At 37.1% G+C, this 14,185-nt stretch overlaps 1 protein-coding gene across 8 annotated transcripts in view; it reads left to right on the forward strand.

Moving 5' to 3' along the window:
• The window catches only part of SYT1 (synaptotagmin 1), a 355,715-nt gene that overhangs the window by 266,305 nt on the left and 75,225 nt on the right, over positions 1-14,185 (forward strand). For 6 of the 8 annotated variants that reach the window (XM_083807427.1, XM_083807422.1, XM_083807423.1 and 3 more), the window contains 2 exons: positions 7,393-7,515; positions 10,651-10,818. In XM_083807427.1, the coding sequence (XP_083663553.1) occupies positions 7,393-7,515; positions 10,651-10,818 (291 nt within the window). The remainder of the gene's footprint in view (positions 1-7,392; positions 7,516-10,650; positions 10,819-14,185) is intronic. The other 2 variants (XM_083807428.1, XM_083807429.1) reach the window with 1 other exon arrangement.

Raw genomic sequence — 14,185 nt, forward strand, 5'->3', positions numbered from 1 at the left:
ATACCAAAAGTGAAGTTGGGGAAAATCTGAAACAAATTCCAGAGAGCCTGGATTTCATTTGAGGGAACCCAAGCCTTTATTGCCAGATATAATCCAATGGGATCTTCTTGGGGGACAGCAATTCCATTGCTGGTCTTTTCTTCTGCAATGTTTGCTTGTGTGTTTATTTGTTTTCCCTGTTGAATGCCTAGAGAATAGTCAGTGTATTTATTCCATGGTGCTGTCTGCCGGTCTCATCAAGCCAATTCCCATTCAATTCCCATTTGTTGGCATCTTCAGCCCATGCTGACATTAATGTTCACCATGGTTTATCCATGATGCAATGAAGTATCTCCTATTCACACTCAGAAAGACAATATGTGCTTCAGACCCAGTACAGTGCAGAAAACTAGTCAAAAATAAAGTGAACAAGTCATTCTTCGAAAACAAGAACAATAACTATACTGTAATAGTCAAAATGGGTTGATTGAGCCCCATTTGTGTATTAATTCAACCTCAGGCTTGAGCAATCATCCTGCTTTTTTTTTTTTTTTCCAACACCTGTCTCAGAAACCAACTGTGCAGGATGCATAAAACTTCCTGAAAAATGTGAAAGCAGAATGTTTATGAAGATACAGTGCTATATATGAGTGTTTGTGTTCTGCAGGGTTTTCTGCAATACTCTTATTTAGCTCAGATTTATATTAGACTTCAGAACGTGGAAATTATGAAAGCAACAGCTGTGAGCCACAAGTCTGGGCTTATTTGCATTCCTATCTCTTCTTCTCAGCCATTCCCAACAAGACATAGAAGCTTGCTTTGCCTGCTTCCTTAGTTTCTTTTTCCTCCTTTTTGTCCTGTAAAATAATTAATTACTTTTATTGTAACCTATTGTAATGTTAGAATGATATGAAGATATGGATCCTACTCATTTTCTTACATGTCTTGTTTTCTATACTGAAGGTCTTGCTACTGGAAGCTTCCATAGTTAAGATGTTTTTTTTCTTGCATTCTCTTGATTAACAGACCAGGTTTTGAACTTTTTATTCAAGACCAGAGTCTGCAGGTTTCTAATGAATGGTGTCTAGGGAGTATGCAATTATTCTGTAAATTAAGTGATTTGAATCACACATTTACCTGTATCTACTGATTATATGGAGAGCTAAACTCTTACACTAAGTGCCTGAAGTTAGCAGAAGTGAATAACCTACAAAAGGAACAGCAGTTCATATCAATAATGTGTATATTTCAAAACCTACTGGTGTTTTAATTCCTTTAAGCAAAGGAATTTATTGTTTACAAACAAAATAGTGGATAATAGGTATAAATAGCAGAATAACCTTAAAGCATGAGAATATCTTGGGTCTTGACAAGGTACTGTTGAGAGGATGGTCAAAGATTATCTCTTTTTATGCAAATAAGCCAAAAGGACAGTTCTTTGCCAGCTTTTTCTTCTGTATGTCAATGTTGCACCCAATAAATCATGTCTGGCTATATTTAGATTAATTTTCACTGTTAAATAGATGTAGCACTAATTATACAGTATGACAAATTTCTCAAACAGAAATAAATTTAGTACTCGGAGTGGTCCTCCCATGCCCAGGATCCAGCTCTATCCCAAAGCATGTTTCCATCTGGCTCTTTGCCATTCATTTGGGGAGGATGAAGAACAATTGATTGAGCAGCATGCACTGGCCAAGCAGCCTAAATCTGCCTCCTACTCACAGCCTGCTGCTTAGCACAACGAACCACTGCCATATGGGAAGTGGGGGCAGAGCATGCTAGCGTACTTGCAAAAACGCTTGCTTCTTTTTGTTCATGCACATGGGCCCTGTGTTCAAAGCACAGCCCTGACCCACCGGGTGAACTTCCAAAATAGGCCCCCAGGTTGAGATTGACTGCATCTCTTTTCAGCAAATAAACACTGTCTACAAGAAAAAAAAATGATTTGGGGACTTAGTTCCAACTTTTTGCTGTGTTCCTCCATTGAACCAAAAGTAGTAAGTATTTCAGTACCCCAACAATTCAGGGAGCTCTTAAGCTGAATGTGATGGCCTTGTGTCATCAAGCTCCTAAAGAAAGAAAGCCTTTGAATAATCCAACAGACCATTTAAAACCTGGATAACAAGCAAGGAAGTAATGTCAAGGCATCGCATGCTGGACACAGCAGGGCTGTGCTCATTCTGTGCATTGGTGTGGCCCACTGCTGATGTGTGAGGCGAACAGTCTTACAGCAGTAATGGCAAAGTAGATTTCACAGTGACCAAAGCCTGGCTCAGCCACTGGAAACCCATGCACAACATGCTCTTTAAATTAATTCATGGAGAGAAGGCAGATGCTGAAAGAATGAAATGTTGTCTTTCCTTCTGAGGGACTCTGATAGAGAATGTGTTGCAATTGCAGGCTTTTCTGTTTTGTGATAGGGAATCAGCCAGGAATTTTTAAAGGCTTTTCTTTTTCCCCAGGATAAAAATTGGCCACATCAGAATTGTGGTCTACTCAAATGTGAAAATTGATAAGACGTGCACCACCATTAGTGGAAACGCAGCCATTCCTAGGTGCGGACATCAATAGGAGGAAAAATTGCCTTTCTGATAAATTTGTTGTTGGACATGGCACAGAACATTCTCGCTACAAAATAATATTGTTTTCTTCCATTCAACTCAGCAGGCATTGCACAAGCCTGAGGGCTGGGCATCACTCACATGTTAAGAAAAATCCTCCGCCCCACATGAACAAGAAGACTTATTGATAGGACAGATGTAGAAAGAACTCAGACTGCAGCATGCACTGTGCCACAAATAACCTTACAGCAGTCATAGTTATGCTTTCAATCTAACACGTCTCCTGGCTTATTGGTAACTTGCTTCCTTAAAAGTGATGCCACAGGTCACCCCTCAAATATAAGCAACCCTAAAACACTGCTAATGAAAGTGTTTCCATACATACAACAGTAAAACACGTTGTTTCTGCTTGCTGTCCTCAATAGATTGTGAAGTAGGCATTAACGATACACAAAGATAACTGAGAGCAGAATCAAAAAGCAAAATACACCTTCTTGGTGTATACACCTTCTTCGTGTCCTCACAGTGACTCAGATGGAATTGTGGCCTCTGCTTTGCTGTACAGAGGGCAAGAAAATACACTGTTGGGAGGGAGTAAATAAAAGAATACATAAAGCTTTTTAAATTCCCAAAGATATCTTGTGGTTTGTGGTGAATAGCAGTGACAGGGCACGTGGCCGTTGGTGGAACTGAGCTGGAAGCAAGGGATGTTCAAAGAATCAGAAGGGCAGTGTCACCATCAAGAGGCTTCTCTTGAGTGCTGGAGTGGAGCGGGGAGGAAGCCCAGGAATTGCAAAAACCCACTGCAGGGTGTGGAGTCTGTAGAATTGTGATCAAAAGCAGTGCTTTGTTTTGTTCTTTCTAGTTTTTATGCAAAAGATGAAACTACAAAAAATTGAAAACAAAGCATTTTCTTTAACAACCCAGAAGAAAAGAGGAGACTGTAAAACCACCCTTAATTATGTGATGGAAGTGAAGAAAGAGCCAGCAGATTGAACTGTGGATCTCAGATTGCTGTAATTTAGCCCTATTTGTTGTAGGAACCACTGCAGAGTAGATGAGCTTGGGAACAATTGACTAAGCATGGCACAGAAATGAAAATCCTAATGGCATATGTAAATTTATGTCTGTACCCCTGGTTCAAACTAGTTACAGATTTCATTCAAATATGGATTAAATCAGAGGGTGCTCAAAGAATTCATTTTGTCTTCCAGCTCTAAGAAAACATATCATATATTGAATGGCTCTGGCACAGTCCTTGGCACAACGTAACTTTTCCCACTTGCTGATTTCATTAGATGTGAAAGTGTCACCTCGCGATGAATCAACACTTTTTTTGTACATTCCTACTTACCTGTAAATATGCATTTTTTAGAGACTTACACACATGTAAGAGGATGTAGATCTTTCCTTGCTGTTTATTTCTGCATACATTCACCTGAGCAAATTTCACATTCATCCCAACTTAGAAAAAAAATCTGTTTATCAGCATGATGTTATAATAGATTTTTGTGATGTGTATTTCACACACACATGCACAAAATGCATTAAAATGTCATGGAATTAAAAGAAATAGTAGGAAAAGTAAGACTTATATTACTCTGCATTGAAATCCAGGCTTTCTGATCACTGTCATGTCAGATGAAAAGGCTTGAGGAGAAAGTTGGCTTATAATTAAAAACATTTTACTGATTCCAAAACCAATAAAATATAGCTGCTTATTTTAATTGATTGTAGCAATACAACAATAAGATTCAATATAGTGTGATATAATGTATTATAAATTGTGGGTTGCAGTACGATTCCATTAAATATTGATCTTTCAGAAAATCTCAATATAAAATGAAAATCCCTGGGGGGTATTTCAAGTCCTTTGAAGCAATCCAATTCTTCTTCCTCTTTGGAACACAGCAGTTGCATCACACATGAGAAACTTCTGTGCTTCCTTTGACTCAGCTTCTTCTTGAAGCATTGGCCTTTGGTTTGAAAGCAAATTCCTCTCCTGAAGGTAAAAACTATTATATACTGATTTCTTTAGAAATAACCATTTGTTATTTCTTCCCTCCCCTGACTCCAAAACCTTGGCCAAATCTGAACACCATCTTATTCTTAGTGTTTCTTAGTTCTTCAATGTATCTGAGTCAAGGTCAAGAACAATATAACCACTCAGCTGATGTGAGTAATATGAAACATTTTCCATCTCTCCTGGGAAATAGCTTTCACCTTCCAATAGGACTTTGATAACCTATGGAGAAGAGTTTCCCAGTCATGCAATGTTTTGTGCCTGCACTTCAGAACTCACTTGCAAGAAGGATGTTAACTTCCCATTGTAATTTCTAGAGACATAGTTAAAAAAAAAAAGTCCCTCTGAGATACCCACAGCTCTGGCACATCTCCCAGTTTGATCAGCTATGCAGAAGAGTATATAGTTTTTCTAGAGAGCGTATGGGTATGTAATTTTTGCCTTGATGCAATAGTTACAGATGCCTTGTAGCTGGAAATTAACACAGAAGTTTCTCTTTGCATTCTCCATTTTATTCTTGAGGAATGGCTTCAGGATTGTTCTGCTCAAACAAAATCCAGGTCAAAAGTAGATGTAATAGCAGAAAGGCCAGTACTTATCCCAGAAACAGTGATATACTGGAGCTGTTTATCACTCTTTTATCATGGAGTCCTCTGCTAGGGCAATACTGTGATGATTCAGAGCAGTGGGTCCTGGAGTTAACATCCTACTCTGAGTTATTGCTTCCTGTTTTCTCCAGGCTCAGATCAATGTGGTTGTTTCGGTTTGACTGAGTCACATCTTTTTTTCTGTGTGTGTGTGATCACAGAATCTCAGCCTTATTTTTATCACCAGTGAAAGCAAGATGCTTGGTATAATCACGCCATTCCATATCCTGAAAGTCCAGTGTATGGTCCTGAAGGGACTGTGTCCCAGACTGGCTTTGTTCCAACATTATCCTCTTGCCGTAGAACCTGCTAGGTTTTAAGTGCCATCTTTGTTGTTGTGTTAACAAAAATGTTGTTGTGCCACAGCCAGGGAACTCACTAGCAGCTCAGCAATTAAAATATCTCAAAATAACATTAATATCAGGCAGTTCAGCCCTTCCAAACAGAATTGGCTTAGTTCAGAAGTATTACTTTTCCAGCATTACAGGTGATTCTCATCCACTGTCAACCTTTATCACTGACCTCATGCTGGTACGCGGTAATTTATGTTCCTAGTAAAGAGTCCATCACTCACTAACGTTCAGGTATTTAACTGTAACCCAGCTCCTCAGCTTGCATAAATCAATGTTGTTGCATTGATTTCAGTTGAGCTATGCCAGCTGAATTTCTTTTTTTTTCAAAAAGTAGAAAAATAATTACTTAATACTGTACAGTTTTCAGTCTGACCTTTTGAATTTTAGATCCGGTTTCTGAAAAATAACATTTTCTACTTCAGAGATCAATCTTTCCTCTTACCACACCCACACAACTGTTGCATAGCCCCCACAGCTTTCATGGCTGAGTGAGAATGTTAATGCTTTTCTGCATTTTTTTTCTCACAAGCCACCATCAGCTGTGGGTATTGCTACTTTCCAGCCTCGCTGTCTCTTCAGATATAGAGCTCCAGCTGCAACCTATTGTGTCTAAATGCTGTAGATTTCTTCAGACTGCCACACATTGTTAAAAAAAAAAAAAAAAAAAAAAGAACAAAATAAAACAGAGCAAATCTTATTCTTGCACTTAATAGTCTGTCTGTGCAAGCAGAAGCTCCATATTGAAGGTACTTTTATATCACTCACTCTGTAGTGTGCAAATCACAATTCTAGATGAATGCTCTCAGTATTGATTCTTTGTCTTTCACAATCTAAACTTTATTTTCACATTTTCCACAATTTTTCACTATTTTCCTCATCACTTTTGCCCGTTTTCAGTTCTTACATAGCAAAGAATCTGCTTGAATAAGAACTACATAGTTAAGTACAGTTTTTACGGTTTAATAATGGCATAAATTCGCTTTTTCACTGTGCAGATGCTTCTGCTTTCTGGTACAGCAAAAATAATGGCATCACTTAGTATTTTCATTATGTATAAAAACTAAGATAACTGCTGCATCCTTTAAAAATAGCAGGTTTTATATAATAGGCAAAACTGTATGGAGTTCTGTATTTCTTATGTTTGTATTTCTTTCCAAGCAAAGCAGAATCAGTTTTCAATCAATTTGGTTCAGCTAAGCTTTACAGCAAGAATGAACAAAAATAAAATTGGTCTCGGGAGGGAGGGAAAAGGAGAAACATGCACTTGCTAATGGCATGGTGATACCTTTGCTTCCATATTCATTCTAAATAAACATGAGAAATGTTTGGCATATGATTGTAGGAAGAACACATCCACAACACATGCTCTTTATCATAGCAATCCTACAGAAGTGTGTTGCCAATTGCAAACAATTCACAGCATGCACAACTAGGTTTCACATTGCCAAGATATCCTTAACTTGAGTGAATGCGTGACTTTGCATATTTAATAGCATGTTTGCTTCCTTGTGCCTCTTTAAGAGACAGTGTGAGCCCAGAAGAATTCCTTGATATCAAGTTGATATTTTCTTTCTACTTTCAGGTTTTATAACAGTTGTTGCTTGTAATATTTCAAGAAGCTTTCTTCCTACTTCCATTGCTTGCTTGCTGGTTTATAACATTTTGAGCAACTTAAATAGTATAAATATATACGAAAACTGCATACTTGGATTTCTGCTGTCATGCTTGCTTTTAATGGCTTCAAAATAGATTTGAGGACAGTGTCTGTTTTAAACCAGTGTTTAAGAGTTAGCCTTATATATTAATTTTACATTACTTCTTTCTAGGCTCTTAAGGATGATGATGCTGAGACTGGGCTGACTGATGGAGAAGAGAAAGAAGAACCCAAAGAAGTGGAGAAACTAGGGAAAATCCAATATTCTTTGGATTATGACTTCCAGAACAATCAGGTTTGAAACAACCAACCTGTAACATTTCAATTCTCTGTGGGCAAGGGAAAATGAAGTTATACGTGTAGATATGGTAAATATAGCTTGCACTGAATAAAGGGAGAAAGCAAGACCGAAGATTCATGACATAAATATTACTAAATAGGGGTTCAATGTACTCTAAATTTATACCTTTAATCAAAATTGAAGACAGTTTTATCTAATTGTTAATAACATATTAAAGTGTCACCAATCAATGTCAAGCTACATGATCCTACAGCATCTACATGTAAACAATGAAAGATAGCTTCTGCCTCTGCATATTTAAAACACAAGCAAAAAGATGGGGGGCAGGGGGGAAAGAGAGACATAAAAGTAAGTTGATTCATCAATGGGTCTTTTAGCAAGTTTGTAAGATTACCAGAAGTAGTTTTCTTTCACTGCATCTTGTCATCTTTGCCTTATTAACTAGCAATCTCAAATTCTGCTGCTCTCCATGAAAGTACAGCTATTTGCTAAAGACAATTTAGTTTGGAACTAAAATCCAGATGAAAAGTTCTGTCGTCCAAAGAATAGGACAGTTGGACAGGAAGAATCTCCAGCCAAGGACAGATATTACTTTCATGCCATACTCTGAAGATATTAAGACCAAACTTTGGCTTACTTCCCCGAATTTTCAGTAGCAACAGATACCATAATGTGATTAGGATGTACAACTGACCCATTCAACCAACTCATAGACAGACATTAAAGCTCATTGTGCTTAACTTCGGACCAAAGCACACCAATACATCTTACTTATTCACTTCTACTCCATGTCTTTCAGTGAACTTGAAAATACACAGCCTGTATTTCATTTTTTGACAACTTCAATCAAAAAACACATCATTCTTCTCTGTTTAGTGAAAAAAAAATGCTGAACTTAAATCCTTATTAATTCTTCATCTGAACTGACTTCCACACATACTTGTGATTTATTTCCACATTCAGATTCTTTATTTCGTGCTGTTCATGGATTGCAGTGCACTTACATGTTACAACAGAAAGAAAATAAGAGAAATTAAGAAAAAATTTGCTATCAGCAGCAGGATATTTGCACAAAGCTATTATAATATTTCCCCCATCTTCTGACTACCAGTATTTGTTTTTCAACACAAGAGAGAAAAAGAGTTTGAAGCTTTTCAAGAACCTGTAGTTAAAGGAGCTTTCCCTTGACTCCCAAAGAAAATTCTCTGGCCATGCACTGGGGCAAACTGATCCCCCTTGAAATCACTATGAAATCAGCGTGAAACTTTAGACCCTTCAAAAGCAGAAGATCTGAAGAGGGGAGGAAGAGAAAGTTGCAATTGTGTTCTGACAAAGTGATTTCAGTTTCTTCAGAATATGAAAAAGAACTTTATTTTTAAAGGAAATTTTGAGATTTTGAGAACTATATTTTACAAAATGATATAGGAAGGGAAAGCAACAAATCTGTAAAGTGTATAGTATTTAATTAATATAGTAAATTCTTTGAGTTATGGATTCCTATTTTATTTTGCTGCTCTAAAATGCATTTCAATTTGGAATTTGTCTGAGAATAGATTATATGAAAGAGTAGAAGAGGGGATTTAGGTCGGTAGACTATGGTATAGTTTTGGTATTGCTTGAAACTGCAAACCAAAATTGTGGTTATTAACATATTGCACAGGGTTAAGACCGAAGACAAGATAACCAAATTACTCTCTAGCGTGATGCTTCAGTTTTACAGAGACAATTTTTAAAGGAGAATTAATTAATTAATTAATTAATTGAATTGTGTTTCCAGTTTGTTAATTAGACGGAATAGATTTGTTTTTCACTCTCTGATGTGAGACTTGATGTAGATTCTGAGCCTATTCTTGTATTTATAAAATACTATGCAACTAGAATAAGAACAACAGAGAAGAGAAAAAGTGTTTCATATAGCTAAAGGAAAATGCTTCATGGAGTTTAAGAGGCCCATAAGTAGGAAAACATGCAGGCCATACGGAGAATTTACAATTGGAAAAAGATAGTCGAACTCTGAGAAGACTTTCAGAAGGCAGGAGTTTCTTTCCTAGATTGACTATAGTGTTCTGTATTCTGTTTGTTAGAGCTTCTGATTCCAATTTTAAACAATTCATCCATGAGAGGAGACAATACATTATGACTGAAGCACTGATTTAGAAGAAAGTATTTTCAGATTTTTTTTCCCAGTTTTTAATCACTTGTCTCCGGATTGACCTTGAAGACTCATTTGAATGTTTAGCTTAGTTTCATGCCTATTAAATCAGAATTAAAAGTATTTTCTTTCTCTTAACTCCATTATGCTGATGCAGCCTAATATAGGCTGGGATGTCTAGAAAACATAACATAACATATGACTTCATTTGTAACACTAAAAAATGACCATGGCATTTACAAGTTTCAAATGTGCTGCAGTCCTATTTCAAAAGTATGTAAAAGATTTAAGAAACTAACTTTTCTGTCTTACAGTGAGATTAAGAATTGTTATTAGGACTTAGTTACCAGATGTCAGTTTTCATGGTGGGTGTTGTTGTTGTGTTTGTTTGTTTGTTTGTTTTTAATATGGTGTCCTTAGACTACTGCCTAAACCAATCCACATACATATCAAGAGAAATTAAAAATAAGAAAGACTGCAAGACCCATTTGTTTTCAATAAAGCTCTACCTGAGGACTTGTGTTTGATATATCACCTTTTTGTGTTTTGGAGGGGGGGGAAGGTTATGTGTTGGGGATTTAGAATACAAATTTTGTAGTCAAAATTAGACATTCTTGATTGTTTAATAATGTGATTTCTATTCATGGTGCGCAGCATAGAAAAATAATGCACAAGAGGCGATGGCAATTGAAAGTTATTTGATTGCAGTCTTTAAAAAGATGAAGTCTGTATTTAGCTGTAATCAGCTGCCCTTTGAAAACCTCTTTTCTGCTTAAACACAGCCTTTGTACCGTCTGCATGTGCCATAATTGGTTTTCAAAAGTCTATAGTGTTGCTTCGCTTGCCTTCCTTGAAGGTCGAGGGGAATAGTTTTTCATAGACCAGAAATAGAGTGTGCATGTGTACTTGTCTGTTACAGTTTTTCATTTATAAATATCTGTTTGAAATTTCATTTTGCTGTTTTTCTGTCTTTTCAGCTTCTGGTTGGGATTATTCAAGCAGCTGAGCTGCCTGCATTAGATATGGGTGGTACATCTGATCCCTATGTGAAAGTGTTCCTGCTGCCTGATAAGAAGAAGAAATATGAGACAAAAGTCCACAGAAAGACCCTCAACCCTGTTTTCAATGAGCAATTTACATTCAAGGTATTTTCTTGATAATTATTGAAACTCTTTATTTAGCCACTATGCATCTCATGCTCGACTACGAAGTTAAACATCTTAGTTAACTGGTAACTGTGACATAGTGATTTTTCATGTTGTAGAAACCTCTAATATTCAGTCTTATGATGAAAATGGTATAGCTCAGGGGCAGACCTGTGTAGTGTAAAAGGCATGATTTGATTTTAGGCATTTCAGTTATCCTGATTTGTGACAATCTGATCCATATTTTCTGGCTAGATAAAACTTACAAGAAGGTAGGAAAACTGAAATTTTGACAACTGTCAGGTGAATTTCACTGAACCAGCATTTTCTTTAAATTTCTTTGTAGTCTGATCTATGAATTTCAGTATACCATTTTTTTTTTGCCTCAGAAATAGATAAAAACTCGGGGAAGGTAAATGGATGAAGGACAGTATGGCAGATTAATCTTGCTAGTCTATCATAGTAATCCTTTACCATGCTACTTTATATATGAACGGAAATCATGTCTCAGGTTAATAATATACATATTAAATAAATGTAGCTATACCTTACATTGTAAAGTTTAAGTTGTTCCAACGTTATATCTCAATAGTATATTTCTAAAACTGTAGCCATACCTAAACCCCAGTTAAGTAAAATAAAAGTACACTATTCAGCATGTTTCAAAGGGCTTCTCCTAATATACATTCTTTTGCTGTTACTTTAGGCCTTTTTTTCTATGCCCAATCTTATAAAGACAGCTACAGATTGAAAACAGGAACAGTGAGAGATTCAGGCTATGTAATCATTCAATGAGAAAGATATCCCTGGAGGCCAGAACTACTACTGAATATATAAGCTTATGTTTTCCCTTGAAGATGTCCATAAAAATAATCTTTTGTGGGGAGTTATTTTTTCCTGAGCTTCCCTAAGAGAGTATTTAAAAAGAAACAGTGATATAAATTACAGATTCCCGTGCAGCTCACAAAAGAAAAGCAAGAACCAATAATGCTGTCACCTAAGATGAAAACACAAAATATAAATCAGAGCATCCACTCCTGGACTATAATGTCCACTTGTTTTAAGTCACATCATAATAAGCAAATTTTACTCTACTGAAAAATGTGTGTTTTCCAAGCAAGACCTGACAGAAGTGTTTAGGTGCATCCCAATGTGGTACTGATCATCCCCTGAGTACTGTGGTCTGTACTCAAGAGAAAATTTATGGAGCATGCCAAGTACTATCATTGTTCTGGGACTACTGTGAAAGAAGACAAGTGACCATTTAATTAGTGCTGCAACTTTAATTTCCCTGGGAATTACTGACAGCATCTCACTTCCTTGGGCAGAGTCTTACTCCAGTGACCCACTTCAGGTGGGTCACAGCTTCTGCTGGCAGCCCTCCTATCCATCTCTCAAGCAGAGCTGCCCACAGGGAAACCCAGGGCTGTTTTATTACCTTCTCCTAGGACACAGCTGTGAGCTGTCTGCCTTCCTTCCAGAAAGAAAGGCTAATGTGGAAGATATGAGTAGTTTTTCTTCTGTAGTGTGTCTTGAGACCTGGACCTAATAGGTCCAAGATTAGGATCTTCTTCAGGTAGTTCCCTGCGTTAGTCCCCTTTCATTTTTATTTCCTAGACATCCATGGTGCCATTCCAGGGTTTAGGTGTTCATCAGGCTACAGCTGTCTGAACTGTATACCTGCACTGAGCTAGTGAAAGGAAACTGAGAAATCCTAGCTGGGCTATACCACTCTGGAAAAGACAAAAGTGTTTCTCCCCAGGCCCACAATGATGATTAAAATGATTCCCGATGAAAGGCTCCTGCATCTATCCCAAAGCAGAGAGAGGGTTTGTGTCTGGAAGGGTGACATGTCTGTGCCAGAAAAAGACTCTATATGTGTCTTTTAAGCAAGGTCTCATCTGCACTAAGAGGCTGAGTACCTCTGAGCACAGCAGAAAGCAGGGAGAGGGAGCAATCCTTTACAAGAGCTGGGAACATCCTTGGTTGTCCCGAATGAAGCTGTAGGCTTAGGCTGCTTTAGAGGTAATGAATGGAGGAAGCATTGCCACTAGATCTTCTTTAAAAATAAAGCTTCACTGAGGTCAAGTTAATGATAAAAAATGAATGACAATATATGTAGTCTTTTCCTGCATTCCAAATGACCAGAATCCATTAGGCACTATAATTAACTGGAGGAGAAAGAAGCTTTAGAACATTTCTCTTCTGTTTTTGATGCTGCATAAAAATAAAAAGTGAAATTATTTAGAATTTTGCCTTCCACATACATTTGTCTTCTATAGCTTTTTAGAAGCTATAAATAATATACAGAATCAAAGTAGGCTTTGCTGTAGTATTTATTTACTTTTACTGTAATACACAACCCTGTGCTCATTGAAATTATTGTACTCAGTGATGGAAGCTGGAGCTGGCTCTCAACTTGAAAAGCTTCTTTTAAACATTATATAAAATATTATGAAAAAGAAAAACTACTCATGTCATTCTTCAGTATTTTAAAGAGCAAGCAGAAGCTAAAGAGTACCAAAGGACAACAACCCTAGGGTTTAAACAGACCAGAACATATAGCGGTTAACAAGGCCAGTGACAATGCCATGCTTTCAGTTCTCTTCTTATAGAGACAATTAATAGAGAAATGTTTGCTGAAGCCCATGGAAACCATTTATACTTGCAGAATATATTCATATTGACCAAGTGTTCAATGTAAGTCCAAACAATTCCTAATTCAGCTTTTTCCAGACAGCCACTCAAGTGTAGCTTACCTGAACTGCACATCTTCATCTGAATATTAAAAATGTGACTCATAAACATCCAAACCCACAGCGTCTGTCTGAAACACATCAGAACAGCTGGAGAATTAGTCAGAAGTTGGCCTTCTGCCACCACAATATCTAACTGTACACTGTGACTTATAGGCACCTTAGTGTCTGCAGTGTGAAAGGTATAATAATGAAAAATATGCCTTGGCAAGTAATAGGTAGTGGTACTGTAAGAAAACTATTTAGTGTCTAATTACTTCGTGTCAGATACAGTAAGGCAGTTATGTTTTTTCATCAGTCTGAGAGCTACCCATTTCTGAGTGATGACACTTGATTTATTGAGGAAAAGACACCATTGTGTGAAAAGTTCATGTATCTTCAGTGCAAATAATTGGGCTTCCTGTTTCAGTTTCATCACCCACAATATAATTTGAAGTAAAATGAGAAAAACCCGTAGAGTGATGAGTGAGCTGCCACATTGTTCTATTGAGTGCCATAGCCTGGTCTTGAAAAATACTGCATCTGGTGACTCCGAAACAAATACACCTCATAATTTTCTCTGCTTTTCAATTTACCTGAGATGACAGCTGATAAACCAAAGAAATAGATTT

This window comes from Anser anser, assembly GCF_964211835.1.
Source record: "Anser anser genome assembly, chromosome: 1".
In the NCBI taxonomy this organism is placed as follows: Eukaryota; Metazoa; Chordata; class Aves; order Anseriformes; family Anatidae; genus Anser; species Anser anser.